The 26380-nt window shown below is 55.9% G+C and overlaps 5 protein-coding genes across 10 annotated transcripts; 4 read left to right on the forward strand and 1 right to left on the reverse strand.

The window, feature by feature from the left end:
• Positions 1-9024: 9024 nt before the first annotated feature.
• CHCHD10 (coiled-coil-helix-coiled-coil-helix domain containing 10) lies at positions 9025-10345 on the forward strand. Its single transcript, XM_040576878.1, has 4 exons — positions 9025-9099; positions 9191-9368; positions 9494-9647; positions 10087-10345. Exons 1-4 carry the CDS (start codon positions 9044-9046, stop codon positions 10104-10106), a joined length of 408 nt encoding a protein of 135 aa, XP_040432812.1. The 5' UTR covers positions 9025-9043; the 3' UTR covers positions 10107-10345.
• Positions 10346-10480: 135 nt separating this feature from the next.
• C17H22orf15 (chromosome 17 C22orf15 homolog) lies at positions 10481-17504 on the reverse strand. Of its 4 annotated transcripts, none has more exons than XR_005825046.1 (7): positions 17144-17504; positions 16398-17021; positions 14188-14404; positions 12998-13084; positions 12624-12749; positions 12193-12267; positions 10481-11708 (listed from the first exon to the last, which is right to left on the reverse strand). XR_005825046.1 is itself a non-coding variant. In XM_040576875.1 (5 exons), exons 1-5 carry the CDS (start codon positions 14210-14212, stop codon positions 11593-11595), a joined length of 429 nt encoding a protein of 142 aa, XP_040432809.1. In that variant the 5' UTR covers positions 14213-14270; the 3' UTR covers positions 10481-11592. The 4 variants fall into 4 exon arrangements, 2 of the variants coding, with proteins under 2 accessions (XP_040432809.1, XP_040432810.1); XR_005825045.1 differs by lacking the exon at positions 17144-17504 and having other exon boundaries at positions 16398-16581; positions 16710-16861; XM_040576875.1 differs by lacking the exons at positions 16398-17021; positions 17144-17504 and having other exon boundaries at positions 14188-14270.
• On the forward strand, positions 14348-19964 carry LOC121079497. Of its 3 annotated transcripts, XM_040576874.1 has the most exons (6): positions 14348-15993; positions 16803-17156; positions 17498-17854; positions 18889-18963; positions 19472-19614; positions 19747-19964. In XM_040576874.1, exons 1-6 carry the CDS (start codon positions 15948-15950, stop codon positions 19798-19800), a joined length of 1029 nt encoding a protein of 342 aa, XP_040432808.1. In that variant the 5' UTR covers positions 14348-15947; the 3' UTR covers positions 19801-19964. The 3 variants fall into 3 exon arrangements, with proteins under 3 accessions (XP_040432808.1, XP_040432806.1, XP_040432807.1); XM_040576872.1 differs by having other exon boundaries at positions 19472-19964; XM_040576873.1 differs by lacking the exon at positions 18889-18963 and having other exon boundaries at positions 19472-19964.
• A 731-nt stretch (positions 19965-20695) lies between these two features.
• VPREB3 (V-set pre-B cell surrogate light chain 3) lies at positions 20696-22297 on the forward strand. Its single transcript, XM_040576879.1, has 2 exons — positions 20696-21365; positions 21589-22297. The coding sequence occupies exons 1-2, from the start codon at positions 21317-21319 to the stop codon at positions 21915-21917; spliced, it is 378 nt and encodes a 125-aa protein (XP_040432813.1). The 5' UTR covers positions 20696-21316; the 3' UTR covers positions 21918-22297.
• Positions 22298-22657: 360 nt separating this feature from the next.
• On the forward strand, positions 22658-25123 carry LOC121079506 (vacuolar protein sorting-associated protein 29-like). The gene is made up of 4 exons (XM_040576889.1): positions 22658-22766; positions 23122-23310; positions 23880-24115; positions 24682-25123. Exons 1-4 carry the CDS (start codon positions 22764-22766, stop codon positions 24797-24799), a joined length of 546 nt encoding a protein of 181 aa, XP_040432823.1. The 5' UTR covers positions 22658-22763; the 3' UTR covers positions 24800-25123.
• Positions 25124-26380: the final 1257 nt, after the last annotated feature.

Consider the following 26380-nt stretch of genomic DNA (forward strand, 5'->3'; position numbering starts at 1 on the left):
TCCCCATTTGGCTGGATTTGGGGGACAGTTTGCAGGGTTTTAGCTTTTGGCTGGATGTAGTCCCTGAGCATTTTGTTCCTTTGGTGCTGATCACAACATGAGCCTCGAAATGCTCCAAGGCAACGACCTGTGTACAAGAGGAAGGAAAGCAAGGGCAGGTCCGACTCTTCTCTGTTGAGAGCAGCAAAGAGGTGGCATAACTCTCCTGGTCAATGGGGCCATTTCACTGTGAAACTGCTGTGAGACACTGCTGTGGCACTTTGGACTGAGAGCAGCGGGGGGAAGAGGGCTCTGAGCGAAGGGGAAGGGGGAGGTGAGAGAGAAACTGAATTTAAATGGATTAAGGCTGTCTGTCCAAAGTCCTTTTGTTTCCTGCCACCTCCCTGGTGTGACTTTCACAGCTGTGTTCTGTGTGGCTCAGGGCCTGGCTTCAGGCTCCCTGCAAAGTCAGCACAGAGCTTTACACCTCCGGGGCATTTCCCAGAGCAGCTGGAGGAGGGCCCTGGAGCCAGTGCCCCAGGACAGAGAAACCCTTTTGATTTTTCTAACATCTTTCCTGTTCGCTCTGTAGGTGACGGCCTCATGAATTGATGTCTCCAGCATCACAGTCCCGTGGGTGTCAAATGGGAACGCATCCCCATCAGGCAAGTCTCTGTTCTCACCCTTGTGCTTTCAGGGCTTCCCCTTTGCTTTGGCCCTGGCATCGTGTTTTCCCCAGGGGCAGCCAAAGTGGGTGTTTGTACAGGTCATGGTAGGTGCAAACAAGGCTGGGGGCCATGTGCAGTGAGCTACCCTTGTAAGCACCAGGGCTGGGGAGGATTTCCCACCTGAACAGGCCTTGAATTACAGGGTTCTCTTCCTCAGCTGGCAGCCCAAAGCATGGGGAAGGGGCAAGAAGAAGGCTTGGGGTCACTGGAAATTTGGCCTTCGGGCCTGGACTCACAAGTGTAAAAGTAGTATCTAAAGTAATAAGCAAAAATGTCTGTTGGTTGGCAAAATCCTTTGCTTCAAAGCTCTTTTTAGATTATAATTTTTGTAATGTAATGACTTGTGCAGGCTGTCCTGAATCCAAACCATGCACCTTCAAAATTCCAAAATAAAACGTTTGATTTTTTTTTTTCTGCATTTCAGCTTAACTGGGCTGATACAGCAGCCTCGGTATGAATTTCCAGAAAGTTTTGCTTGGGCCACAAAGCTTTGCTTGGGCCACTACTACTTGTTTGGTATTTATTTGGTTTTGTCTTTTTAAAAAAAAACTTTGACTTTCATTCTGGGTTGGCCATGGAGTCTGTTGAGTTTAGGATCTGCTGTGCATACAGCCCTTGTTAAATCAAGGGGCACGCTTGGAGCACAGTCCCTGGGCTGGGTGCAGGCTAACGGGGATGAGCTGCTCTGCAGGCACTGCCTCCCCCAAGCCAGGAACAAGCAGGAGGGTAGCAGGACTGTCCTGCACCCCACCTTCCAGAGCCTGCCTTCCCTCGCCTGCGCAGCTGTAAAATGGAGCATGTTTGACCAGGCTGCTGTGCCCTGTAGGTCCTTACCCAGCCCTGTGCACGCAGCCCCTGTGCTCCAAAAGCACGTTCTTCATGTCGGGGGCTCGGCCCATGAGCAGGTCCATGGGGGAGCAGCTATGGCAGCTGCAGCCCCCTCGTTTCCCTGTTAACTCCCTCTGTGTAGCACACCCGGCAGCTCACGCGGAGCTGGAGCAGCAGCAGGGCCGTGCAGCTCTTCCTCCCCCTCTCCTCCCGCAGCCCTGTTGCAGCTGCATCCAGCCCTGGGATTCGCCCCCACCAAGGAGCTCCCTGCTCCGCCGTGGTCGGCGCGGGCACCGGCGGGCTCCAGGCTCGGGGAGAGGTAGGGCATGGTGTTTGTTGTCTAATCAGCTCCTAGCCCGTGCCAGGAGCGGAGCGCACACAAACAGCATGGGGCTCCGGTGAGAAGTGCTGCCTGCGAGATAAGCCGGGCAAGGAAAACACATCCATCTTCGTGTCTCTTGGCCTGAGATGGAGTTTCATCTGCTGGCATTTTCCTGGCGTAGGCTCAGTGCACAACACAATTCACCTCTGGAGCCAGACGCCTGGGAGCCAGCTCCCATTTCGGGCAAGAGGTGTCAGCCCCGGCTTGCACAGAGGGCGAATGCGGTGAGAAGCTGGCGGTTGAGGCGCACTGCACAGGAGAAGGGTGCTGGCCCAGCCAAGCCCCCGTGGCAGCAGGGGCCTGCCTGCATGCTGTGCCCAGCAGCGCTCATCCCTGAGCGAAAGGGCAAGCCCTGGTAGCAGAGCCTGAGCAGCCCCCGGCCCAGGTTTTGAACTTTGAGCCCGCAGTGTGGGCACGGCACAAACAACCGGCCCTTGGGAGGCACCGACGCGCAGCGTGAGCGTGGAGCAGAGCTGGCTCCAGCCCGCGGCTCAGCGTCTGATAAGGAGGTTGCTAGTGCCGTCTTGCAGCACACTCGATCTGCCAGATTTCCGCAAATGAGACGTCCTAGTGAAACACCCCCACCTTTGCCTCCCTCTGATCCCCTCCGAAGCGGAGCCGAGATTGGAATGTCTCCTGGGATATGATTCCCTCTAGCCTAAGGGGGACTGCGTTAATAAAATGCAGTGTGAGATGTGAAGGCAATGGGGGAGGGAGGGAGGCAGGGCTGCGGGGATGAGGCTGCTATGAACACGCCGTGGGTCTGCTGGAAATGTCCCGTCCTGTCCTCCCTCCCCTTGTCCCCGGCACTGAGCTGTGGAATTCAGGGTGTGGGTTGAGGCATTCTTCACACTCGTTTCTGCTCAGAAAAGTCAAACTCACAATCTCCCTCCTGCTCCCCCCCTCCTCAGCAAACCCCACTGAACTAATAAGCATCGCTCCTGCCCCCCTGCATTGCTTGGGCATCGCCCCAGCCTGTGCTTTTGTTTGTGGTAAGCAGAAAGCACCTGTCCCTGGGATGTGCAGGCCAGCTTGGCAAGCCAGGACCGTCACTACCCAGGAGAGAGCACACCCCTCGTGCCTGCAGGACCGGGCACTGGGGACACAGCTGGACTGGCCAGGTGTTAATCCTCTACACAAAGCGAAGACACCGTCAGCTTCTTCTAAAGAGGATAGGGAAGGGAAGGGAAGGGAAGGGAAGGGAAGGGAAGGGAAGGGAAGGGAAGGGAAGGGAAGGGAAGGGAAGGGAAGGGAAGGGAAGGGAAGGGAAGGGAAGGGAAGGGAAGGGAAGGGAAGGGAAGGGAAGGGAAGGGAAGGGAAGGGAAGGGAAGGGAAGGGAAGGGAAGGGAAGGGAAGGGAAGGGAAGGGAAGGGAAGGGAAGGGAAGGGAAGGGAGAAATTTCCAACTGAGAACAGATGTTGGGAGCTGCTGGACTGGACAGTGTCAGTAGGGCAGAGGAGCGCGATGTGGTCCTGAGACATTTTGGAGAGCTGAGACAAAGGGCCCTGAGCCGCAGGTGGCTGTGGACTGTTTGTTTAGAGCCTGCACCATTGCACAGGATCTTTCAGGCTGCTATACAGCCATTATACCCTTGCTTGGGAAGAAGGAAAGGGGGGCAGGCAGCTGCTAATGTAATATTTTAGTTCAAAGCAGTAGCTGTTCGTGAGTTGGTGCTAACAGCCTCCTAAAAGGTCACAGATGCCTCTGCCTGACACACAGCCTCCATCCTCGCTTCTGAATTCGCTCACGTGTTGTTTTACTGCAGACTCCTCTGAGCCGTAAGTCCCCACGCAGCACTCTGCTTGGGAAAACAGCCGAGAGCAGCTCCCTGGAGACGTTTGCTGTGTCTGCAACAGAGGGGAGGGAAGTGAGACCAGCCAGGGACCAGAACGGAGGGAAATGGCCTCTGAGTAGACATGTGGACGAGGAGGAAATGCCAAGCCCCAAGCCCATCAGCCAGGGCAGCACAGGTAAAACAGGGAGCCCTGTGAAGGTGTGAGATCGCTCCAGGGCTGCTCAGCACTGGTATCTTCTGCGAGGGCGTGTGAGCTCGCTGCTTTGGACTCCGTGGAAGAGCCTGGCAGACCCCATCTGGAGAAAAGGCAGCAAACTGCAGCCCAGATCCTTCAGCTACACACGAAACAAACGTGCCCTGACTTTTTCGTTGTACTGCTTATGGGTACTCTGCTGTGGTGAAGGAAACAAAACAGGGCTCAGGTTTGCCATCTTGTCTCAGCAGGTGAATTCACATTGCTCCCAGTGATTGCTGTCCTCCTGGTCTGAGTATATGCTGAGGGTGATTTGGAAGAGTTGATTTCTTGACTAGGACTAATGGAGGAATTTTGGGACATGCAGGCCCTTTTTAAGTTGCAACTAACGACATCAGCCCTTGACTGGGATCAGCACATGGCTCCTCTTTCCGCACCAGGAGACCAGGGGAATCCCTCGTACAAGGTTTGGTGCTCACGACTCAGCAGTCTGTGCAGCAGCTGGGAGGCAACAGCCCCCAGGAAAAATGAATCCAGCTTCCCTGCTTGGTACCTTCCTGCACAAGCAGGTTACTGGGCGGGGTTGGGGGAACAGGCAAATGCAGAAATGTACTTACACCTCCCAGGATCCATGGGCATGGCTGAGAGAAACCTCTTTTGATGGGGAAGGGCTCTCTGAAAACCATGAGCAGAGCAATCTAGCTGGTAGCTCAGGTGTGCTGCAGCAGCCTGGCCCTGGGTTTCAAATGGGGAACACTCATGACATGAATGGATTCAAGTCAGGAAGAGCCTTCGCACCGACAGTGGGCTTACAGGAATGAGTTAAAATCATTTTGTTTGCTTTGTGAAATTTATTAAAAACTACATTGTTCATCTGCTGAAACTTCACAGCTGTTGAGATTGCCCTCAGGGCAAACCACATCCAAGAAATGGCATGTAGATCTTGGGAGCACAAGACTTGAAAGCTGAAATTGCGCTCTGCAGCGCTGCCTTCGCTTCCCGTGCAGTCACGTCGAGCCATCTGTGGCTCCTCCAGTTAGACACTACACTTCTTAATTCCTACTTTTTCTCATCTCTGACTCTCGCAGTGGAATCAGCCCTGCAGTGCAAGTACTTCATTTCAAAGCCTTGTGTTTTGGCTAAAAAGGGACAGAGGTAGGATGCAGGCGGCAAGAGATCTGTGTGGGAAGTGGGTGCTCAGAGCCCATGGCGTTCAGTGTCAGATACAGCCACGCACCGTGCTGCAGCAGATGTGCCATCGGGTATCACCTCCCTCTGACGTTACTGCTTCATTGTCCCTTGGAGGAGCCAGCGGTGAGGCAGCACTGCAGAAAACAAGCCCATGTGCTCATGAAAAATCTGTGAATTCCTTCTAGTGGCAGCAGCTTGCTCGATTTTGTACTGTCAGTTGCTACTTGTTTGCAAAAAACTTCACAGGATAAAAAAGTGGGGCTTGCATATTTAGGTCTGACTAGAAAGCTCTGTAGGGACTTGGGAGACTGAAATCAACCACTCAGCACAGGCAAAATTAGGACCAGACAGGGCTCAAAGATACAAATACAAACAGGACATGAGAAACCCACTGACTGCAATCTATTCGGTCATAAATGATTCATGGAGTAATTTTGAGTACCAAACACATTGGTAAGAACTGGAGGTTTTGTTTCTTTTTTTTTTGGGATGGCCCACAAACAAAAACATTGGCTAATTCATCAGACGCTTTCTTTTTTCTTTGAATAGTTTGCCCAGATCCCCGAGCAACCATCCCGTGCAATTTGCTGTTAACCTAAATAACTTGAATTCAGGTACACCCATAGCACTGCCCAGATCTGCCCATGCATGCAGTAATTAGGGCACTCCAAGCGCAAACCTGTAGCTGGGGAGGCAGGAGGCTCTGTAGGCATCTCCCGGTGGCTACCTGCTGGCTGCGGCACGGGGCAGGGATGGGGAAGGGATGCGCCGCGCCGCCGCGTCCCTCCCTGCAGCCGCCTGGAGAAGGCTTTGTGGGAACCTGGGGGTGGCACCGTGCCCCTCAGCAAACACCCTGCGAAACTGGTAAAGAAAGGGCGGCTGTCTGTCGCCCTGATGGAGGGGAAGGAGACGTGTAAGAGACCCGTGGAGGCAGAGCGTTGCATTCCTTACCTGTGAAATAACCCCGTGAAATCCAAATGCTCGGGGAATTCCTAGATCTCTGTAACAACATTTCAGCGGTGACAGTGTGAGGATTTAAGTGAGGCAGGCTCCGAAGGGGGAGATTATTATCTGCTTTCAGACCAAGAGAGAAAGCAGTAGGAAAAAATAGACCCACTTTTTACAAACCTTGTCTTACTTGATCCTGCTGCTAACTGGAGGGGGCCTGTCAGTGCGCTGAATTACTCAGAAAGGACCATTTTTGACTAAATCGTTCCAGAACTATTCAGGAATTAAGTTAACTGCTGACTTCCAGATTTATGGGTCCCTTAATCCAAAATTACCTTGTAAGTGTAAGCAAGCCCTAATACTTGGGTTATGCGAGGAGGGATCTTCTGGAGCAGGAGAGAGAGGCAGAAACAAGTTACCCGATAGAACCAAAGATGGCATTTAGGCTGAAAAATAGAGGGAATTAGGAAGTTTGGCCCCTGTTGTGGGGATACTCAGCTGCAGACGGGCTGCGTTAAACCAGCCCTGGTGCAGAGAAGCGCTGCTAGCAGGGCTCTGTGCAGGGGGACGTGGTGCAGCGCTCGCAGCGCCAGTGCTGCCGACTGCCGGAGCGGGACCTGAGCGCAGGGGCTGGGGGCACACGGCTGCGAGTGGGGCTGTGCATGTGGAGCCTTGTCAGGCAGACACACAGAATTACCTCATTAGTAAAGCATCAGTAGCCAGGTTCCTCAACACATACCCTTCCTCCCACAGCATGGAACAACTTTGTGTCTAATTAACCAAATCAAAGGGTCCCAGAGAGGCAGCTTGAAGGGACGCCCTCAGCTTGAAGCCCAGGAGCCTTCAGCAAGTTGTGTGCATGGTGGAACGAAGGAGCCTTCATTTCCTATGGCTGGATGTCTTGCATTCCCTACACCCCCCAAAATCCCTGTTTCTTCCCCTCTAGCACATGCCCAGCTTCTTTTTGGGGCTGTGGATGCTGGAGCAGGGAAGAGGATGTGGTGCAGTACCTCCACACTGATGTGGAGAGCTGGGTCTTTTCCTGGGGGCTTCCACACAGCAGGGTCCTCTTTGAGTTTGTCCTTTTCTCCCCTCCTGCCCTTTTGTTCTCAACTCCTGTTCCCCCCTCTGCAGGAGTGGGTCTGCCTGGCAGGGGCAGACTGGGTGCAGGAGGAATGAGTGTCCTTCCCTCAGGAATTGGGGCTAGGAGATGGAACTGGGGCAGGTGCTGCCACACAGGGGCTTGTCACTTACATTTTGCCAGTTTGGCAACTGCTCTCTCCTGTTCGTTAGTGGGAGAAAGGCAGATGCTGAATGTAAAATGTTGCTGCTCCCTCTGAGATGAGACATGTTGTGCTCTGCCTGGGGCACAGCACCACTGCCAGGGCAGGAGAGCTCCCCAGCGCTGCGGGAGGAAGGAATTTGGGGTGCTGTCTCCCCAGAAGAAACCAATCTAATTTTCAGGCAAAATCCCTCTCCGTAGAAGCATGGGAGCTGCATCCGTCCTTCTGCAAGCCCCATCTGCCCAGCTCCTGCAGCCCGGGGCTGGCTTGCTTTACAAACACTTTTCTCATCCCCTCACGCTAGAAACTTGATTCTACAAAACACTTTCACAGCAGCTAATTACCAACCCTGCAGTGACTTAGCTCTCTAATTCCTGCCAGTCAATGAACCGGCCCAAAGAGCTGCTTTTTGGAAGTTGCTGATTGTATGAACACAGCCCTGGAGCCAGAATGTAGCATAGATTTTTTTTTTTTCCCCTGGACAATTTCCGCATCCTTGTCAATTTTGGAAATTTCTTTAACTCCCCAGGACAGAAGGAACATCCCAAGATGGAGGTAACCAGGCCTGGGACACACCGAGCAGCCACGGACCTGCAGCGCCCCAGGAGCCCAGCTGCGGTGCCCGGGAAGGGGCGATGGTCAGGAGATTGGTTTGAAGGGAAAGCTGGCGTCTGCCAGCCTGTCTGTCGGTGATTTGAGGGCTCAGCTGGGACGTCTCCACGTGTTCCTGCCTCCCAACAACGTCCACGCCTTGCACAGGTTTCCTTGATCTTCTGGTTTGTATCCAGAGGGCTGCTGCAAAAACTGTTGTGCTGGCCAATGGCTTAGACCACACCATTGCTCCCCGCACTCCTCCCCGCTCCCTCTGCCCCACGTGCAGACCGCTCACCCTCCCTTCCCCAGCCCTTCATTATCCACCCCTTCTCTTCCAACAAGCCCCTTCACGCTCTCCTGCTGCGCTCCTCACCCCTGGGAGAAGCGGCCCCTGAGCACGTTTAGCCCCTGAGCGCTGGGAAGCAGCCCCACAGCCACCCCCGGCCCTCCTCGCGGCTCGTCCTCGCCCCAGCACCTGCAGAGCCCCTCGCGCGGGCTGTGCCGGGCCGGCTGCCGGCCGGCGGTGCCTCGGTGCTCCCGGCCGCGCGCACCCAGCGGTTATTTGTGATTCTTCGCTCCTGCCCGGACTGCCCGGGGCTTTGACCTTCGCGATGCAGACACCGAGCCCCGATTAGCTGAGTGGGGACTGGGGGGCAGCGCCACGGTGCGGGTGCGGGCACAGCGGGACGCCCCGCTTCGCTCAGCCCCTCAAGGGGTGGCTGTGGCACAACGGGACCGGCCGAGGCGCGGAGCCAGCCCCAGGCACGGCACAGGGAGACCCGCCGCCGGTGCCCCCTGCAGGCAGGCGCCCGCAGCCGGTATTTATTTATTCCTTCTTTAAGCTGCTCCCATCCTGCGGCGCCCCCTCCCGGTACCGCGGCGGGCCCTGAGGTGAGGCGAGGCCCCGCCCCGCGCGCCCCCTGGCGGACACGAGCGTGCGCGGGCACGGGGCCGCCCCCCTCCATCGCGCACGCGCCCAGCAGGAAGCCCCGCCTTCCCTCAGAAGGGCGAGGGCGGGAGCGGCTTCGGGAGCGGCGAGCGCGCGTGCGCGCATTGCGTCACGTGGCGGCGGGGCCCGCTCTTAAGGCGGCGCGCGGGGCGGGCGCGAGGCATTCTGAGGCGATGGCGCGCGGCGGTAGGAGTGTGGCGCGGCCCGCGGCGGCACCGGCACCGGCCAGGTACGGGACGGGACGGGCTGAGGGGGCCGGGGCGGGCTGAGGGGGGCCTGGCGGGGCTTCCCCCCGCTCCTGACCCGCTCCTCTCCCGCAGCCCGGCCCCAGCCGCCCCGGTGCCGGCGGCGCAGCCGGCGCAGCCCGGGCTGATGGCGCAGATGGCCAGCACGGCGGCCGGCGTGGCCGTGGGGTCCGCCGTGGGGCACGTCGTGGGCAGCGCCCTCACCGGAGCCTTCAGCGGCTCCTCCGAGCCCACCAAGGCGGCCCCGGCGCAGGTAGGAGCCCGCGTGTCCTTGTGCCGCCCTTGCGGGGCCGGGCTGTGGTGCCCAGGCCGTGTGGATCGGCCCCAGCGGCGCGGAGCCTGCCCGAGCTGCGCCCCTAACCCCGTCCTCGCCTCCAGGAGCCTCGCCAGCAGCCTGTGTACCAGCAGCAGTCGCCCTATGGGCCCTGCCACTACGAGATGAAGCAGTTCCTGGAGTGTGCTACTAACCAGAGAGACCTGACCTTGTGTGAGGGCTTCAACGAGGCGTTGAAGCAGTGCAAATATAGTAATGGTGAGTCTAAGTCCCAGCGGCGGGGCTGGGTGGTGAGGGAGCTGCGGCTGGGAGAATGCCGGAGGGTTTGAAGGTTGTGCAAACAAGCTGCCGAGCGAGCGGTGCCCTTCAAGGTTCTAAGTAGGAAGTGGTTTTGCCTGTGTGAGTGCCTTTTCTGTCACCTGGAATGCTGAAGGGAACCAGAAAGGGCAGGAGAGGTGGCTCTGACCACGTCCCTGAAAGTGACAAGATTGTAGATAACTTCACAGAGCTTCCTTTTTGTTGCTTTGAGAAGCCTGCTGCTTTTACCACCTGCTTTCCTAGCTCCTGCTGCACCTATTAATAGTAGATTTCAGTCCTTATGTCTTAAGGTAATCACCTTAGGCAGGAGAGTTTTTATTTAACTGCAGCTGCTGGAATGTGCACACCTAATGCTGACCTTGTGTTTTCTCCCATGTAGGTGTTTCCTCTCTCCTGTGAGGAATCTGCACACTTGTAGGGAGAAGAAGAGCCTGGTGTAGAGCCCTGATGGCTGCAAGGAGTGGAAGGAAGGATGGACAGGTGATGAGCTGGAGGGAACAGGCTGACCAGATCGGAGTCTTCTGGGGTAACTTACTTCTGGAGTAATAGGGAAGTAAAGGAACGGTTGGATTTGTGATTCTGGAGTTCAGATAGTGCTGTATTTATTATGGAGAAATAAAGAAGTTTATTTGGAACTATCACCTATGCATTTTCTTTATTTAATATTTGAGCTAAAACTAAGCTACCCAGATATTACCCATATTATCCCCTTTCAGGACAAGGCATGTCTGTTTGTGTGTTTCTGCAAGCAGGAGGTACAGCCCAGCAGCAAGAACTGTGCCTGCATGGCAAAAGTAGATGCACAACTGAGCTGAGATCAGATTGGCAACACTCCAGACAGAGAGTAATCTGTCTCCAGACTGGAGAGAGGTAATCTGAGATATCCGACAGTATTTTCAGTAACATTCTTCTTGCATTGATAACCTCTTCCTGAAGAGCCGTGTTCTGACCCAGGAGCTAGGAAAGCGTGACCTGTCTGGCTGCATGACTCAGATACAGCCAGCTGATCTTCCTTAGTGACTTATGCAATGTTCTCAAGGTCAACAGCTAAAGGTGAAGCTCAGGGCTGCTTTCTATTTCTGCCATTATGGCAGAACAGCCTCATTACGGCTGCCTGCAGGCTCTTCTCAGGAGACCCTACTTGGCAGCAGATCATAGGGACTGCTGCTGAAGGTCCTGTCCCTTTCAAATATCAGAACTTAAATGCTTGATGGAAGTCAGTGTTCTGAGCTGTGCCTGTCCTTAACCGGGGTGCCTTGCGCTCTCCTGAGAGGCGGCCAAGTTAGAAAGGTGCCAGAGACTCAAAGGCTGAGTGCTGTTGTGTGCTGAGCTGCTCCAGTGCGAGCAGGAGGAACCACTGTAAGTGGAACCACTGAGTCTCATCTTGCTGCCTTCAAGAAATATTTAACTTGGTGTGTGCTGGTCTGCATGGAGAGGCTGCTAGGGAAAGCTATCTAGCATACCTGCAGCGAGTGTGTGCTGTCTTCTGACCCATCCTGGCAAGTTCCAGCAATGGTTCTGCAGTTGACACTGTGGGTGTCTCTTGAATGACTTTTCCTGCTGACTGCAGGGGATGGTGAGTCTCCAGGAGGCCCCTGCCAGTGCGGTGGAGGTGTTCAGGGCAGACTTACCCAATGAGCCGAGGCAGGAGGCGCGGTTCCTTGTTGCTCAGTGCAGGTCATGCTGTGGGGATGTGAATGACACCTTGAAGCAGGAGGCAGCTGCTTGTGCCTGGCTGGGGTGCTGTTTGCATGTTGGTGCAGCTTTAGTTGCAGAGCATCAGAGGAGAGTGGGGGGTCCTGGTGGGGTCGGGGGCTCAGGCAGCACTGTGGCGAGTCCTGGAGGCGGTCACTGCACTTGTGCTTGTTCCCATCAGGCCCTTTCCTCATCTAGGGGTGCTCTTTGGCTCTGAGCTCTTCTTGGGCTGAGCCCTCCTCTGCAAGGAGCCTTTCCTCCACTGGTCTCTCATTGGGGCGTTTGCTGAGAGCTTCTGCAGCCGATCTGTGGAGCAATCCCCAAAGAGTTTGGTCCTTTCCTGCTGTGTCAGTTGCCCACTGGTGTGTTAAGTGAGGAGATGCTGAGCTGTGAGACTGCAGCCCGGGAGGTGGACATCTGAGCCTCCCCAGCTCATGTCCCTCCCTGCCTGCCCCGGGAGCTGACTCCTTGCCTTGCACCCCTCCCAGCTGTGGGGCTGGTGCTGTACTCTGTACAGCTTGGTGTGGGGAGGGTGGGCAGCAGTGCCTGCTGTTGTGATAGGCAGGAGGGGCTCTGCAAAGCAGCTCTGCCTGCTGATTGTCCCCTCTTGCTGCCTGAATTCACCTGCTGATACCCACAGGTGACAATGCTCTCACAGCAGTACCAGTCCTGAAGCTGTGCTGAGGGGGCACTGCGATGCAGAGGAGCGCTGTCCCCTGGATGGTGTGCAAGGGGAGTCACGCCTGCACCCTCGTCTCCTCTGGAGACCAGGTGGGTGCCTGACTCTTACCTGCGAGGTCAGGGTGGTGTTTCCCCAGGTTCTCCAGTAAGGATTCGTAGCAGGTAGCTTCAGTGCTTTGTTCTCCTACCAGCAGAATGGGAAAAGTGGGTTAATCCCTATCTTGGCTGAAAATTGGGATCAAGACTTGGAATTGGGGCAGGTGGCTCTGTCATGAAACTCCTCCTCCCTCAGAGCTGCTACCTTGGACTCAGGATACAGCTCTAGTTTCTTTGTGAGCTGGCTTTTCTTTCTCCTGAGAGCTACTGTGTGGTGTCCAAACAACTGCTGGACAGAGACCCTGTCCAAAGGCACATCTGTGTTGGTAGGCTGTGACAAGGTGTCACTGGTGTGCGGGGCAGTTCCTTGCAGTGCTACCCACCCCTGCAGCAGACCCGTCCTGGCCCAGAGGCTGAGCTGTGCTGCCTTGCTGAGGAACTTACTGATGGCTCTGACGAGGATGTAGCGTTGCCTTTCCCGTAGGTATTTACTGGCAAACTCAGATGCAGGATTTTCCACTTTGCTTAGGTTCATCAAGGCCCCTGCTTCATCCACAAGATCGATGCAGTCTGGAGGGGAAGAGATGTGTAAAGATCCCGTGTCTCCCTTCAACCTCTACAAGCTGGTACGGGCTTAGAGGTACTTCCCTTGGCAAGCTACGCTATGAAGAGAACGTACTGAGGTCTGCAGGGGAGGGTGTTTGCTACCCCTGTGTTTTTGGGATGACCCGCAACTCCCACACAACCCTTTTGATACCCTCTGCTGCTTCTCTAAGGCTCTGCCCCCGGGGCGATGGCTGCTCGCGAGCACTCGGTACCTTCTGTCCCGCACTGACACTTCCTCTTCAGGTGGGCGGTGAGGATCAGGACGCGGCACTGCAGGTTCACCAGCTCCTGGCAGTTGGCTGTGGGCAGGGAATGAGAAGTGGGTAAGCGAGGTCACCCTGGATCCAGGGGCCCCGCTGACATCAAAGGGGGGTGCTTGTCATGGGCAGCAGAGCTGGGGGCCCTGCGTGGCCTTTCAGCAGGGCTTTGAGCTTGTGGTATTATGGGCTGTGTCTGCTGTGCTGGGAATGTGCCAGGCTAGGAGCTGGGATGAGCATTCTGATTTGGGGAAAGCTGTTCTGCTTCATGAAGCATCTGTCCTTTAACTTAGGTTCCTCAAATAGGAGTAGGAAAAATCCACGAGCCCTGGCCCAGATGTTCCCCTTCCATGAACTTGTCCAGGTCACAAGGGGAAGGAGCTGGACATCTCAGCTGAGTCACCGGGGGATGTTTTGGCCATGAACTCTCACCGAGTGTGTCACGATGGAGAAATCTCCAGGGCTGACAAACGTCAGCAGTCAGAGCTGGGGAGGCAATTGAAATAGCAGAGGGAGCAAAGGTGTAGGCCCACGTGTGTCTGGCAGCTTCAGCACTGAGTGTTTGGGGTCAGGTGAAGGCTCCTAGCCAAGTGGGGGCAAGGCCAGGGCAGAGTCTGCCTGTTTCCTCATTCCCTGCTGTGGGTGCTTGCACTCCGAAGCCAACGGCTGGGGTTAGAGCGAGGGGAACCCTTCCCACAAAGCGGGGAGCAGAGGAACTGCTGGCAGCTGTCATTGCCTGGTGACTTTCTGTCTAGACAAGCAAAGCCCCCTCCAGCGATTTCCTCAGAGCTGCAAAGCTGGGAACACGCAGCAAGGACAACCTGGAGGGAGTTTACCCTGCAGGTGGTGCTGGCTGCAGCCCAGTAATCCACCCCTTGCCTGGCCTCCCTTCCTGTGGGTAACCGAGCCCTGCTGACGTGGTTTTCCTCTGTGAGTCAGCGTGCAGGGATTAAATATCTCCATCAGGTAATTTTATAAAATAAATAGATGGAGCAGAGGCTGCTGATGTGCTCTGGTAGAGTTCTCCTGCCCTGTTTCCTGGCCACAGGGCGTTGCTGTGCATCAAGGCGCTGTGTCCCTGCCTCCCCGTGGGGCCACCGCCTGGCACCGAGAGCGGCCTCGAAGCCAGCGCTTTCCCCACGTACCTCCGTATCTCACCGTGACGAACATTGTGCTTCCTGGCGGGGGCTGGAGGCGAGGGGCTGCGATGTCCTGCGCGCAGTGGGGGTGACAAAGTGCCTGGGTGTTGTGCGCCGAGAGGAGGGGCAGCGTTTCCAGCCGACACTGTCGTGGTTTCAATAGCAGATTTCCCAGCAACGGGGAATGGCCCCCGTAGATTCCTGAGCCTCCTGTGGCTGGGCACTGGGAGAGGAGGGGTAGAGCAGGGCTTTGTTAACAACAGCCTTTCAGGAGGCTGCTCCGAGTCTGTCTCTTCACAGTGCTGGTGATTCCTGACCCTTGTTTGCCCTGCAGCCCCTCTGAGTGCCAGACCGTGCCTGCCCGGCTGTGCCCAGCATCAATGCTGGTTCATGTTTGCTCTTGGGCTTTGCACAGGCAGTTGCTTTTCTGCCCCTCTGTGCCACCAGAGCAATCTGCGTTGCTCGTGCAGCAGCTGCTTAGTGCCCAGATGTTGCCATACACATTCAGCAGTGCTTACAGGGTACTGTAGCACCATCCCCTGTAGCATCATCCCCTTTTCTTGCAGAGATGCCAAGACACACAGGTGAAATTCTGTCCGGAGGACCTGAATGGTGGGACCTAGTACTGACACTGAGGCACAAGGAGTAATCTGCGGAGAGCTGTGCCATGTAGCTGGTACTCACAGCTCTGTGGACAAATCTCCTCCCTCCAAATCTCCTTGCATGGAGAAAGGGCCCTATGGCTGTGCACGATGCAGCAGGGTATGTGTGGGCAGAGCTGTGCTCACAGCACTGCTCTTCTGATTTTTCTCCTGAGAAGCTGTGAAACCACAGAGCAGAGCAGAAGTCTGGTTCCCAGCCTCTCAGAGCTGGGGCTGGTTGTGCTGCAGCTATCGCTGCTGGGTCAGCCTAAAAGCAGCCTGTTGCCCTGTGACCCTGGTTTCCATATCTAACACCTCTGAGGGCTCGCTATGCTGCAGGGCACAGCTGCTGTTGTACCAGGCTGTGGAGGACCCATTTTTCCCTTACAGGTGCTGTGGTGTGGTATCACAGCTCTCTCTAGTCCTCACATGTGAGCCAAGAGATGACCACAGCAGGAGGGTTGTGTTCTGAGGCACTGGGAGAGTTTGTGCACCACCGCTTGGTATTTCTGCTCTCAGGGTGGTGATAGAGCCCACCCTCTATCGGGAGAGTCCCTGGAGCAAGCAGAATGGGCATGGAGAGCATGTTTCTGTGATTAAAAACAGTTCTTACATGGAGGAAATTGCTCCCTCACCCCAGCCTGAGTGTTCACGCACTGTGTCCTGCCCCGGGGGCTCAGCCTCATGCTGGGGCAGCTCAGTGGGAAGGCGCGGGGAGCAGGTGGAGCAGCGTCAGTGCAGCGATTTGCCCCCTGCCCCACAGGGGCTGTGGCCTCCAGCGGGTGGGCTCCTCTCCTGCCTCCAAACACAGCAGGGGATGGACCTGGGGGGCTGCCTTGGGCAGCCGGAAGGCTCGGAGTGACCCTGTGCCGTTGGTTTGAGCAGACCCCAGCACGGCGGGTGCCTGGGGCCTCCCCGTGCCCCGGACTTGGTCCAAAATAGATGTGACCTGGTGGGACAAAGCCACCCTGAGGGACAGCCTGTGCTGAGGGTTGTTAGCGGAGCTGTTTCGCACCGTCCTGCGCACACGTAGCGCGCGGGCAGCTCCTCCCTGTGAGGTGAGAGATCGGGTGCTGCTGAGAGGCCTCCTCCTGCCTTGGCTGCTGGAGACCGCCGGGGCTGGGCATGGCGCTCGCCCTCGCCCTCCTGCCACTGCTGCTCCTGCCCTGGGGTAAGTGCCTGCTCCGTCCCTTCGCCCTGTTGGGAGGCACTGGGACTGTCCTGCCTCAGCCTCGCCCTGCTTTGGGTTTTTTTGTGTGGGTGTGCTTTGAAAGCCTTACTCCCTCACACTGCTTGTTATCCCCCGCCATGCTGGGCCTCTTTGGAGCCCCCCTGAAATTGAGAGAAACGAGCAAACAGCTCCTGATGTATTTTGCAAAAGTATCTGGATGCTGAATTGGAGACAGAAATACTAGCTCAGAGGCACAGTGTAAGGAACTTGAGTGCATCCGTTTGTTGATCAAGATCTAGTGTGCTGATAACCAAAAATAATAAGTCTGCAAGGTTTTTACAGTTGCTCGGGTGAAACCTTCGCTGCCACCTCCCCATCGCTTATTTCAGTTGATGAAATCTTACCTTCTGCAGGGTTGTTGTTGTCTAGGCACCCTTCATGGTACTGGGTAGGAAGCTGTTCCTGGCAGAGTTCTGTGCTGTGTCTCTGAGCAGGGATGCGCAGGCTGCAGTAACTGGGGACTCCCGTGGCTTTAGGGGCCGCTGGGCATGCAGATGAGCCCCAGGCTCCCTGCAGCTCTGTCTGGAGCTAGGGAGAGGTTTAGGGAGGGAGAATTTGGTTGGGGCATCTGTGTGCTCTGTGAACCCCCCGAAGAGATGAAATTGGTGGGGCAGCTGTCGGGCCCTCACCTGGGGCGTTTGCTCTGTGCTCAATACCTGAATCGAGCGCAGTGCTGCAGGATGGAGTCAGTGTGCCTGCTCCTTGCCTGGGAGCAGGAATCAGGGCTCTCCTCCAATTCTCGCTTTCAGGTTCAGGGACTCTTGGATGTCTTGAGAGTCAAGTGGTTCTTGTGACTGAAGGGGAGCCTGTGGTTATGGAGTGTCCTTTCCGCAAGCAAACTGGCAGTGGTAAGCCCTTCTATGAGTTCATCTGGAGCCACAGGAACGAGTTAAGAAGGATCCTGCAGTTTAGGATGACACGGTCCAATGCCTCCTGTGCGCATCGCAGCGAAGGTCACTTCAGCGGCACTGTGGATTTTGAAAGGAGCGTGAGCTTTCTCAACATCTCAGAAGTGCTTATGAATGACACTGGCCCTTACCTCTGCTATGTGAAGACAGGGAGCAGCAACCCCACCAAAAAGGTGACTCACCTGCTCGTTAGAGGTGAGTCCATGTCTCGTGTTTTCCCCTTTCTTTCCTTCCAGCATTACGCCTGTGCATCCCTGAGAAAGCGTAGTCCTCTCTTGTCAGAGTGGCTTCCCAAAGCCTTTGGGAAGTGTTAGCCTTGTTGGACTGAGCTCAGGCAAGGGACCTGCCCCCGTGTTGGGAAAAGGAGCATGGTTTGCATTTTAACACCTAGCCTTACAGAGTTTTGTTTTACATTCCCACTGGCTTGTGCAGCCCCCAGTAACTTTTGTGGGCACAGTGCTTTGCCTGAGCTGGCATTATGCAGGCATCAAAGCAGCTCTGACATGACCACCCACGTGAACCTCTCTTCTTTGCAGGTCGGCAGCCGTGGGCAGCCTCTGGGGGCCTCAGCTTCTCTGTACCTCAAGGAGGCGAAGTCACCTTGGACTGTGATTTCCCTGCCAACCTGACCAGGAACTTCACCAACCTCTTTTGGCTGCACGAGCAAGACCAGAGCCCACCCCGACTCGTAGCATGGCACCTCACATCCAGTTTCCAGAACAATAGTGGCAGCATTGGGAGTCGTTTCCAGAGCATATTTGACCTGGAAAATCACCAGAGCCGTCTCACCATTACTGGGCTGGAAGAGGAGGACGGTGGCTGGTACCAGTGTGAGGGCCTGGGAGAGCTTTCAGGCAGGCAGAGAGGGACGAGAACCAACCTTGCTGTGAAAGGTGAGCTTGTTTTCTGGGACCTTGTGGGGCAAGCGAAATCCTTCTGCTCTGGTAAGTCTTTGCATTTCACAGTCAGTCTAATCCATGGGCTTGATCTGCTCGGGGCTTGATGACAGGGTGCATGTGACACTTCTCAGCTGGGACACATCTTAACGTGCGGGGTGCCTCTCGTTCACCTTGCACTGCCCTGCAGAGCGTGGGGAGTGCAGGCAGGCAACAGCTGGAGCTGTGTCTGCAGCACGCTCGTACCTGCAACAGGCTGAGAGGGCTGGCTGCCCAAAGTGTGAGCTGCTGTTGTGCTGCAATGGAAAAGCTTTGCAAGGTCAGAAAACATGAAAGCGAGATGCACAGATAAATGTGAAGTGTCTACAAAACCACAGAATGTTATCTGTGAAGAGATACAGGTTACGTGCCCCTTGCTGCAGGTGGTCAACTGTAAAAGATATTGATCACCTTGATGTGGTTCTTTCAGGAACCGATTTTCATCTCTACCTAACAATGACATGGATTTTTAATGCATTTAGTTTAATGTGTACAAGTGCCTTTTATCCAGTGTTACTCAGTAACAAATCCCAGCAGAATTGTTCGCTGTGTTTGCAGCCTGGCCAATTAATCCAGAACATGTTTAGTTGAAATTATGCAGTAATTTGGACTCACCATGACTCAAGTGGGAAATACACGATGTGAGGATAAAGCAGGACCCTGTTTTGAAGTGTAGGACATGCCATGTCCCTGCTGATTTGGTGCCAAAAAGATGTGATTCGTATTTCAGAAGAAACTCTTAAAATTTGCTGGTTCTTGTGTTCTTGTTCCCACATCCTCATGCCCGTGGTGGGGTGGGCATGGCCTGCCTCCTCAATGCTGTTAGCCTTTTTTCACAGGTTTTCTTCGATGTCTTACCCACGGCCCCTAGCTGCAGAGGTCGGAGTCTTCCATGTTTTCACTGAAACCACCAACCCACTTGCAGGTTTGTGTGTCCCAGTATATATGACAATATGAACTCTAGGAGTACAAGCCTGCATTCTCCTTTCCAGGCTCCTCGGCTGTCCTGCTGGTTGCTTTGGGGAGTGTTGCGTTTGCCGTCATGGCTCTGTGCTTGTACTTTCTGTGTAAGTAATACTGGCCAAGGAACACGGCTTCACCCAGACATCACCTCACACCTTATCACAGCAGCGGCCTGATCTGTCTCCTGCGTCTCTGTGAGGACACTGGCTCTTCAGCAACATGGCCAGGCCCTCACCTGCACTGCGCTGTGTCCTCTGCTGACACCTTGCTGCATCCCTTGTGGTCTCAGCCGAGTGTGGGGCACCGGGAGCAGATGGGACTCACGTGGGTGGCACTGCATCAGGCCGCTGCTGTCACGTGGAGGAGCGTGACAGGAGGCCAAAACTCCTCCATGCCCTGGTAGAATGTCTTTCAGCAGTTAGTGTGATACGGGGTTCAGCCTTTGGACTGTAAGGAGGTGTAGAGCAGGCCATTATAGTGGGGAACAACCGTCAGGAAAAATCCTTCCGATAGCGACTGGTCCCGGTCTGTGAGCAGGGAGGCTGTGTTAGAGCCGTGCTATTTCAGCGTGTGCTGCTCCAGCAGAGCTGTGTCCCCTCTGCTCTGTTTCAGACAAGCATCGCATCCAGCTGAGGAGACGGCGCACCTTGCAGGATGCATCGGATCCCTGCTGCAGGCCCGCAGAGGACGGCGTGAGGCAGCCCGCAGGCAGGGAAGCTGTCAGTGTCAGCACTGGCAGCATGGCAGAGTACAGCGTGAGTGCAGTGCCGGGCAGAGCCCAGCCATTGCTGACTCCTGCAGCAGTGCAGGGGCTGGCGACGGAGCCCTGGGGAGGAAGCCACGGATGGGGCTGCTGGGCGGTAACTGAGGCTGTTGTTTGTTCACAGCTCCTCACTTTCCCGGGAAGGAACGCCGCTGCAGGGGTCCAGGGACAACGATGACAGCCCAGGAGAGCCCAGTGGGACGGAGGGAGCTGTGCTGTGCTTCCGGTATTCATGGCACTGTGGATAATTTCCCTTCACTGTGTATCATGCAAAGGTCCCTAGCAAAACCTTCTCTCCCTTGATGGTTGTTTTTTGTATTCAATTAAAGCCTCTCGAGGACAGACTGTGTGTACATTCAGTCTCTGCTGTACCTGGCTGTTCTGGCTCCTTGTGGAGCTGGCTTACAGCTGCTCTGTATCCAGCCTGGCTCAGATCAACCCTTGCACCATCCCCAGGGGCTGATGCTACCCACCAGACACAGCCACATCCTCCTCCCGTGGAGGAAAAGCCTGGCAGCTCTGCAGGATGAAGCAAGGCCTGCATGGGGGACTTCCCTAACCCAGGGTAGGAGAGAGGTGCTGATGTCTCTGTTCCTATTGCTGTCCCATCAAAACAGCACTCCAACACTCCACAGCCTCAGGGGAAGCACAGACAGCAAATCCCTGCCCAACCCCAAGCAGGGCCAGTGTGTTTCAGCCTCCTCGTGGGGCTGTACGACCATGGCAGCTGTGTGCCCAGCCACACGCAGGGCCATGCAGTCCCACCAGGCACAACCCAAACCTTGCTGCCTCCTGTGCTGCAAACACGCAGCCCACTCCCAAGCGATGGTGGCTCTGAGGAGCCTCAGCCACCACCTTTTGCTCTCATTTTGCTCTCACTGCTCCCTGGGGAGGCTGTGTCACAGTAAATTGGTCAAGGTTGCGTAGGGGGAAGTAATTGCTTTTGTTAGACCAGCTGATAGAGAAGAGGGGAAAAAATAGCTGAGCCGTTGGGCACGTGAGCCCTTGTTGAGACCACTGCAGCGTGTCGAAGCAGAGCGAACATCCGTCTTGCTGGCGGGCCATAGCACTCAGTCTTTGGGACCAGAGTTGCAGTGTTGGGGTGGTGTAACGAGGCAGGACCCTGTCCCGGAGCTCGTGGCTCCATTTTCCCTCAAACACAGAGCATGCTCAACCACTCACAAAAATCTTGGGCTTGGAGATGCCTTGGGAGCTGGGCTGCAGAGGTGTGCGTGCTCAGTGGTGGTGTTACAGACAGGAGGGCCTTCACACCCACTGATTCTGGAAGCTCTTTGCTTTACCGGTCTGCAGTCCTTCCTCACCAGACACCACCTGCGCTGCAGCCACAGCCCCCCGCACTGTGTCCCTCAGTAAATGTCTTCTGGAAGGTCAACTTGTTTTTGGTGGTGTCCCCACCATTGTACCCCAGTACCAAGGGCAGTGGAGCAGGCTGACATGCGCAAGGCTGTGCCTGGAGGCGAAGGTGTTGATGCTGGGCTCTCGCCCCACTGACTCGAGCCCCCTTGCTGAAGCCCAGTTGCAGCAAATGGAGCGACACGGGCAGCTGAAGTCCCCCAGCCCCCTGTGTGATTTACATACACCTCACTAGCAGCACATCAGCCCGGGCTTGCGCAGTACCACAGCCCATCTCCAAAACAGCCTCCCTTCCTCTGCTCCCCATCCTGGCCCCTGCCATGGCCCTGGGCTTCGTGGTCCTGCTGCTGGTGGGGACAGCAGGGACAGGTAAGGGCAGCGTGGCTACGCTAGTTGATGCTGGGGAAGGTGGGCAGGACTGAGGTGTGTACAGGCAATGTTCAGCCGAGCTGGGAGGTGTGCTCCAAGGCTATGTGGTGCAATGAGTGGGGCTGCGCAGTGGGGGACACCTAAAGAGGGTAAGGGAATGTTTTGGGGCTGGGGTTGGTTGGGCACGGCTCCCCATCAGTAACCGCATACCTGGTATGTGCAGCCTGCAAGGCTCAGCAGGTGCTGACCCAGCCGACCACCGTGTTGGTGCTGCCCGGGCAGACCGCCCGGCTGTCCTGCACCCTCAGCCCCCAGTACAACATCACCGACTTCGGCATCACCTGGTACCAGCAGCGCCCGGGGCAGGCCCTCAGGTACCTGCTCTACTACAACTCGGAGCACGACAACCACAAACCCGCCAGGATTCCTGACCGCTTCTTCGCTACCAAAGACCTTGCCCGCAACGCCTGCATCCTCACCATCACGGACGCCCAGGAGGAAGACAACGGCAGATATTACTGCTCGCTGTCCTCCACCAACAGCTGGCTGTAGCAGCAGGGAGCGGAACCGGCTTGCCCCGTGCACCGTGATGTGATGCAGGGCTGGAGGGAAGGGGCACAGACCTCCTGCTGCCCGGGGCCAGCCCAGCGCAGTGCCGCAGCCGCCTCACTTCCCTTCCCTCACCTTCCTTCCCTCACCTTCCCTCCCTCACCTTCCTTCCCTCCCCTCCCCTCCCTTCATCCCCCCTCACAGCCCCGCTCTCCCCACATCCCAGCGGCGGTGGGAGCACGGGGCCATGCCGCGGGGTGCCTGGGCTGGTGGCCGGCAGGGGTTGCGGTTTGGTAAAGGCAATAAAAATGTTCGCCCCCCCCAGCGCCGCGCTTCTGGCTTCGTCTCTGTGTGCCCTGCCCCCGCCGCCATCTTGTCGCCCCCCGCCGCCATTTTGTGCCGCCCCCCGCGCCCCCCGCTGCCATTTTGTGTCGCCCCCCAGCGCTACCCCGGCTCCTGAGGGGGGACAGGGGGCGCGGGGCGGCACGGGCGCTGCTGGGCGCTCCGCACGAGCATGGGCACGCAGGGGGGGCGAGGCGTTTTCCCGTTAAATTCTCGCAGATTACGTAAAAACGCTATGGGAAAAAGGGGGGGATGCTTGGGGGGGGGGGACACAACGCCTCAACGTCCCGCTCGCAGCAGGGACCGCACCATAGCGCATGCGCAGCACAGCCGCGCACCCCTGGGGAGGGGGTGCTAGGGGGCGTGGCAGGGGAGAGTGGGGCGTCACGTGGGGCGGAGCGGGCGCTGCCATTGGCTTGTGGGAGGGGAAAAGGAGGCGCGTTACTTCCTGGTTACCGCAGTCCGCGTCGGGGTAACGGGGCGGGCGGAGCTCTGTGGCGCAGCACGATGGTGAGCGGCCGCCTCAGATCGCCTCCCACCGCGGGGCTGCGGCGGTGCCTGCGGGCCCCGAGGCTCGATTTTCTGCCGTGCTCTCTGCACCCCTGCTGTCGCTGGGTGATGAATTCCCTCCGCGGGGGAGCGAGAGCCTGGAGCCCGCCGTGCTGCCCGGGGGGAGGAGCGTGGGCCTGCCCTGCTGGCCCCTCGGGCACTGAGGGGCTGATCCCGGGAGGCTGAACCCAAAAGAAATCCCTGCCGGGCCTGTAAAGGCTGCTGGAATTAGCAAGCGCCCCGGAGCTGCTAACTGGCTTTGTACTGCTGAGTAAGGTGGCTTAAAACTCTTTCTTTCCTCCTGCTGTGTGTGAAGCTGGTGTTAGTACTCGGGGACCTTCACATCCCGCACCGATGCAGCGGTCTGCCCGTGAAGTTCAAGAACCTGCTGGTTCCAGGAAAAATCCAGCACATCTTGTGCACGGGAAACCTCTGCACCAAGGAGAGCTATGACTACCTCAGAACTTTGGCTGGGGACATTCATGTTGTTAGGGGGGACTCTGAGGTAATGTTCTTGCTGCTCTTAATTCCCCCGTTCACTGTCCTGCATGCTGTGGCTGTCTCAGTGAAACCTGGGAGGTCCTTCAGTGTTAGCAATTACTGAGTGGTAAGGTGCTGGGATAGGAAATAGGAATAAGTAAGACTGAAGAAACAAAATACCTTTCTAGATGTTTCTCATTGCATTTGCAACAAGGGAGGACTTGGTGTGCAGTGGTAAAACATGCACTTAATTTGTACGAAGGCCTGTACAAGTCTTCTTGTGACTGTTGTGAAGCCACTGCAGCTTGCTTGGGAGTCACAGGCACGGGGGATGCGTGCGTATTTAGTTACTGCTGAGTAGCCCTGAAGCTCCTAATGCCCACACAGTTCCTGTCGAGCATGAGATCCCAGTTCTTTGCTCTGCAGTTGCTCTTTGCTGACAAATGGTGCAGGCATCCCAGGGTGTGTGCACTGAGAGAGACATTGGGAGCTTAGGTGGTGACGGGTGGGTTTGTGTCTTGGGTCACGTGACCCTGCACGGTGTTGATGAGGGGTCTTTGGCCGATTTCTAACCCTTGTGTTTTGCCTTCTCAGAGTCTGAATTATCCTGAACAGAAGGTTGTAACTGTTGGGCGGTTCAGAATTGGGTTGATTCACGGCCATCAGGTTATTCCCTGGGGTGATGTGGCCAGCCTGGCACTGCTACAGAGGCAGCTGGATGTGGACATTCTCATCTCAGGACACACACACAAATTTGAAGCATTTGAACACGAAAATAAGTTCTACATCAACCCAGGATCAGCTACAGGAGCCTACAGTGCTTTAGAAACGTGAGTGAAATGAGCTTGAACTTCCCAGTGCAGCACAGCTCATGCACGTTACCCCAAATGTGTGTGTGTTGAGCCCCCATGTTGCAGAGCAGTGCTGAGCAGCTGTGACATGCAGGCCATCTCTCCTCTTCCCAGAGAATGCAGCCTGACACTCCCCCTGTTAACAAGATTTTTAGTTCATGAATTGGGCCTGATGGCCTAGCACTGGTGTGTCTGGTGCAGGCTGCTTCCTGGGCCTGCAGAGGGGTGAGCTGCTGCAGCTTCTCGGAGTTGTCTTGCCTTCTGGTGTCTTCCAGGAGCTGCATGCTGACCTCTTGTAGGAAATGAGGCCTTTCGAGGCACTTCCAGGGTCTGAGAGACACAGCAGCTGGCACATCCAGTTGTGAGAGCTGTTCTTGGGAATTGCAACTCTGAGCTGCTGCTGTCAGTGCCTCTGAGCTGTGGTACTACCCAGATCCCTGCAGCCCTTTGCAATCAATTGTTTTAGAACACATTCACATAAGATAGGTTAATAACAAGAATTATAAGCTAATCAGGGTGATTGACAAAGTATGTTTTCATTCCAGGAACATTATCCCTTCATTTGTACTGATGGATATCCAGGCTTCCACGGTTGTGACCTATGTATACCAACTAATTGAGGATGATGTGAAAGTGGAAAGGATTGAGTTCAAGAAATACTGATGCATCTTTAAACCTGCTTGCTAACTTCATGCTGCCTCTGCCCTTCTCTTTCCGGTTTAAATGGGGACAGGCCACGGGGGGGTGCTGTTGCAGCAGCATGTTTGGTTGTAAATGGACTGCAACATTAATGATGGTGAGCTCCCAAAGCGTAGTCTTGGTTCGTGATCGAGGTTTGAAGCAGAAGAAACTTGATTAGCTCGTCAAAAACATGCTGTGTCCAAGAAGCAGGTGCTGTGCTCCTGGCCTGGAGAGGTAGAAAGGGTGGTGGTAGCTGGGACAGAACATATGTAAAATAAGCATAAATAAACCTATATTTTCATGTGACTGGGTCCTATTTATTATTCCTTAACTGAGAATGGGGGCAGGAACTGAGTCCAAGGGGCCTCTCTGGGGCCTGAAAGGGAGCCTCTGTTTGCTTCCCGAGGAATACCATGAAACCTTTCTGCAGTGGTTGGAGCTGTCTGAGGACTTGTAACAGCCCTGATGGCCCCGGGGTTCCCTCGCAGTGCCTGTGCAAGGCCTGTGGTGGGCAGGAGGCACTGCTGCAGCATGGGGCTGTTGGTGTTTCTATAGATCACAGTGACAGGGCCAGTGCTGGGGGTCTTCTGCTGGTACCAGCCATAGCCACCGCTACTCCCAGAGCAGGTGATCTGCACGGTGTGTCCTAGGTTTGCCAACTTCAAAAATGGCTGAGTCAGTGCTACCTGGACAGGGAGAGGAGAGAGGGGAGAAAATTGGGCTCAGCGAGTGCCCCACCCGCACAGCCCTCACCGTGCTCCGGCAGGACGGGGTTCGCCACCATCCAAGGAGCAGGGACTGCAGCCATGGGCATGTTGGAGCATCAGAGCCCAGCCCAGGGTGTCCCAGCACAGAGGCAGCTCCAGCAGTAGCAGAAGGACTGGGCTGCCAGCACCAACAGGTGGCAGGGCTGGGGGTAATGCAGTGCTGTGCCTCTGAGAGGAAAGGGATGGTGAGAGCCCTGTCCCCGGAATCACCTCCCATGCAGCAAAGTACGACAGGAAAGATACTCACAGCCATGGCCACGCATGGGGACAGAAACCTGCCTCAGCCCCATAGTCCTGCTCAGCCATCGGGGAGAAGGGCAGAAAGCCTCCATTTGTAACTCTGGTCTGTACCTCTGAGGTGCTTTTACCTCCCTGGGCAGCTGAACTCCATCACAACTGTGCTCTCACTCCCCCTCCTCAGAAGGAGAGGGGAAGAAGAAAGTATGCTGGAAAGAAAAAAGGAAAAGCTCATGGCTTGAGCTACGGAGGATGTAGTTAAAAGGAAAGGAAGAGGGAAAAAAAAACAAACTAACAAACAGCAAAGGCCATGTAGAAGCACAGAAAGAGAAAAAGTTATTCTCTCATTCGCATCACCAAGTGATGCTGGGCCACATCCTGCAAAGCAGGACCACAATACAGACAGTGGTTGTTTGGGAAGACAGGCAGCTTCGTAACGAGAGCCCCACCTCTCTGTCCCTTTCCCACCTTTATTGCTGAGTATGACCTTGTATGGCGTGGAATATCCCTTTGGTCGGCTTAGGCCTGCTGCCTGGCGATGTCCCTTCCCCACCTCATG

The sequence above is a fragment of the Cygnus olor genome, chromosome 17 (genome assembly GCF_009769625.2).
Source record: "Cygnus olor isolate bCygOlo1 chromosome 17, bCygOlo1.pri.v2, whole genome shotgun sequence".
Lineage (NCBI taxonomy): Eukaryota > Metazoa > Chordata > Aves > Anseriformes > Anatidae > Cygnus > Cygnus olor.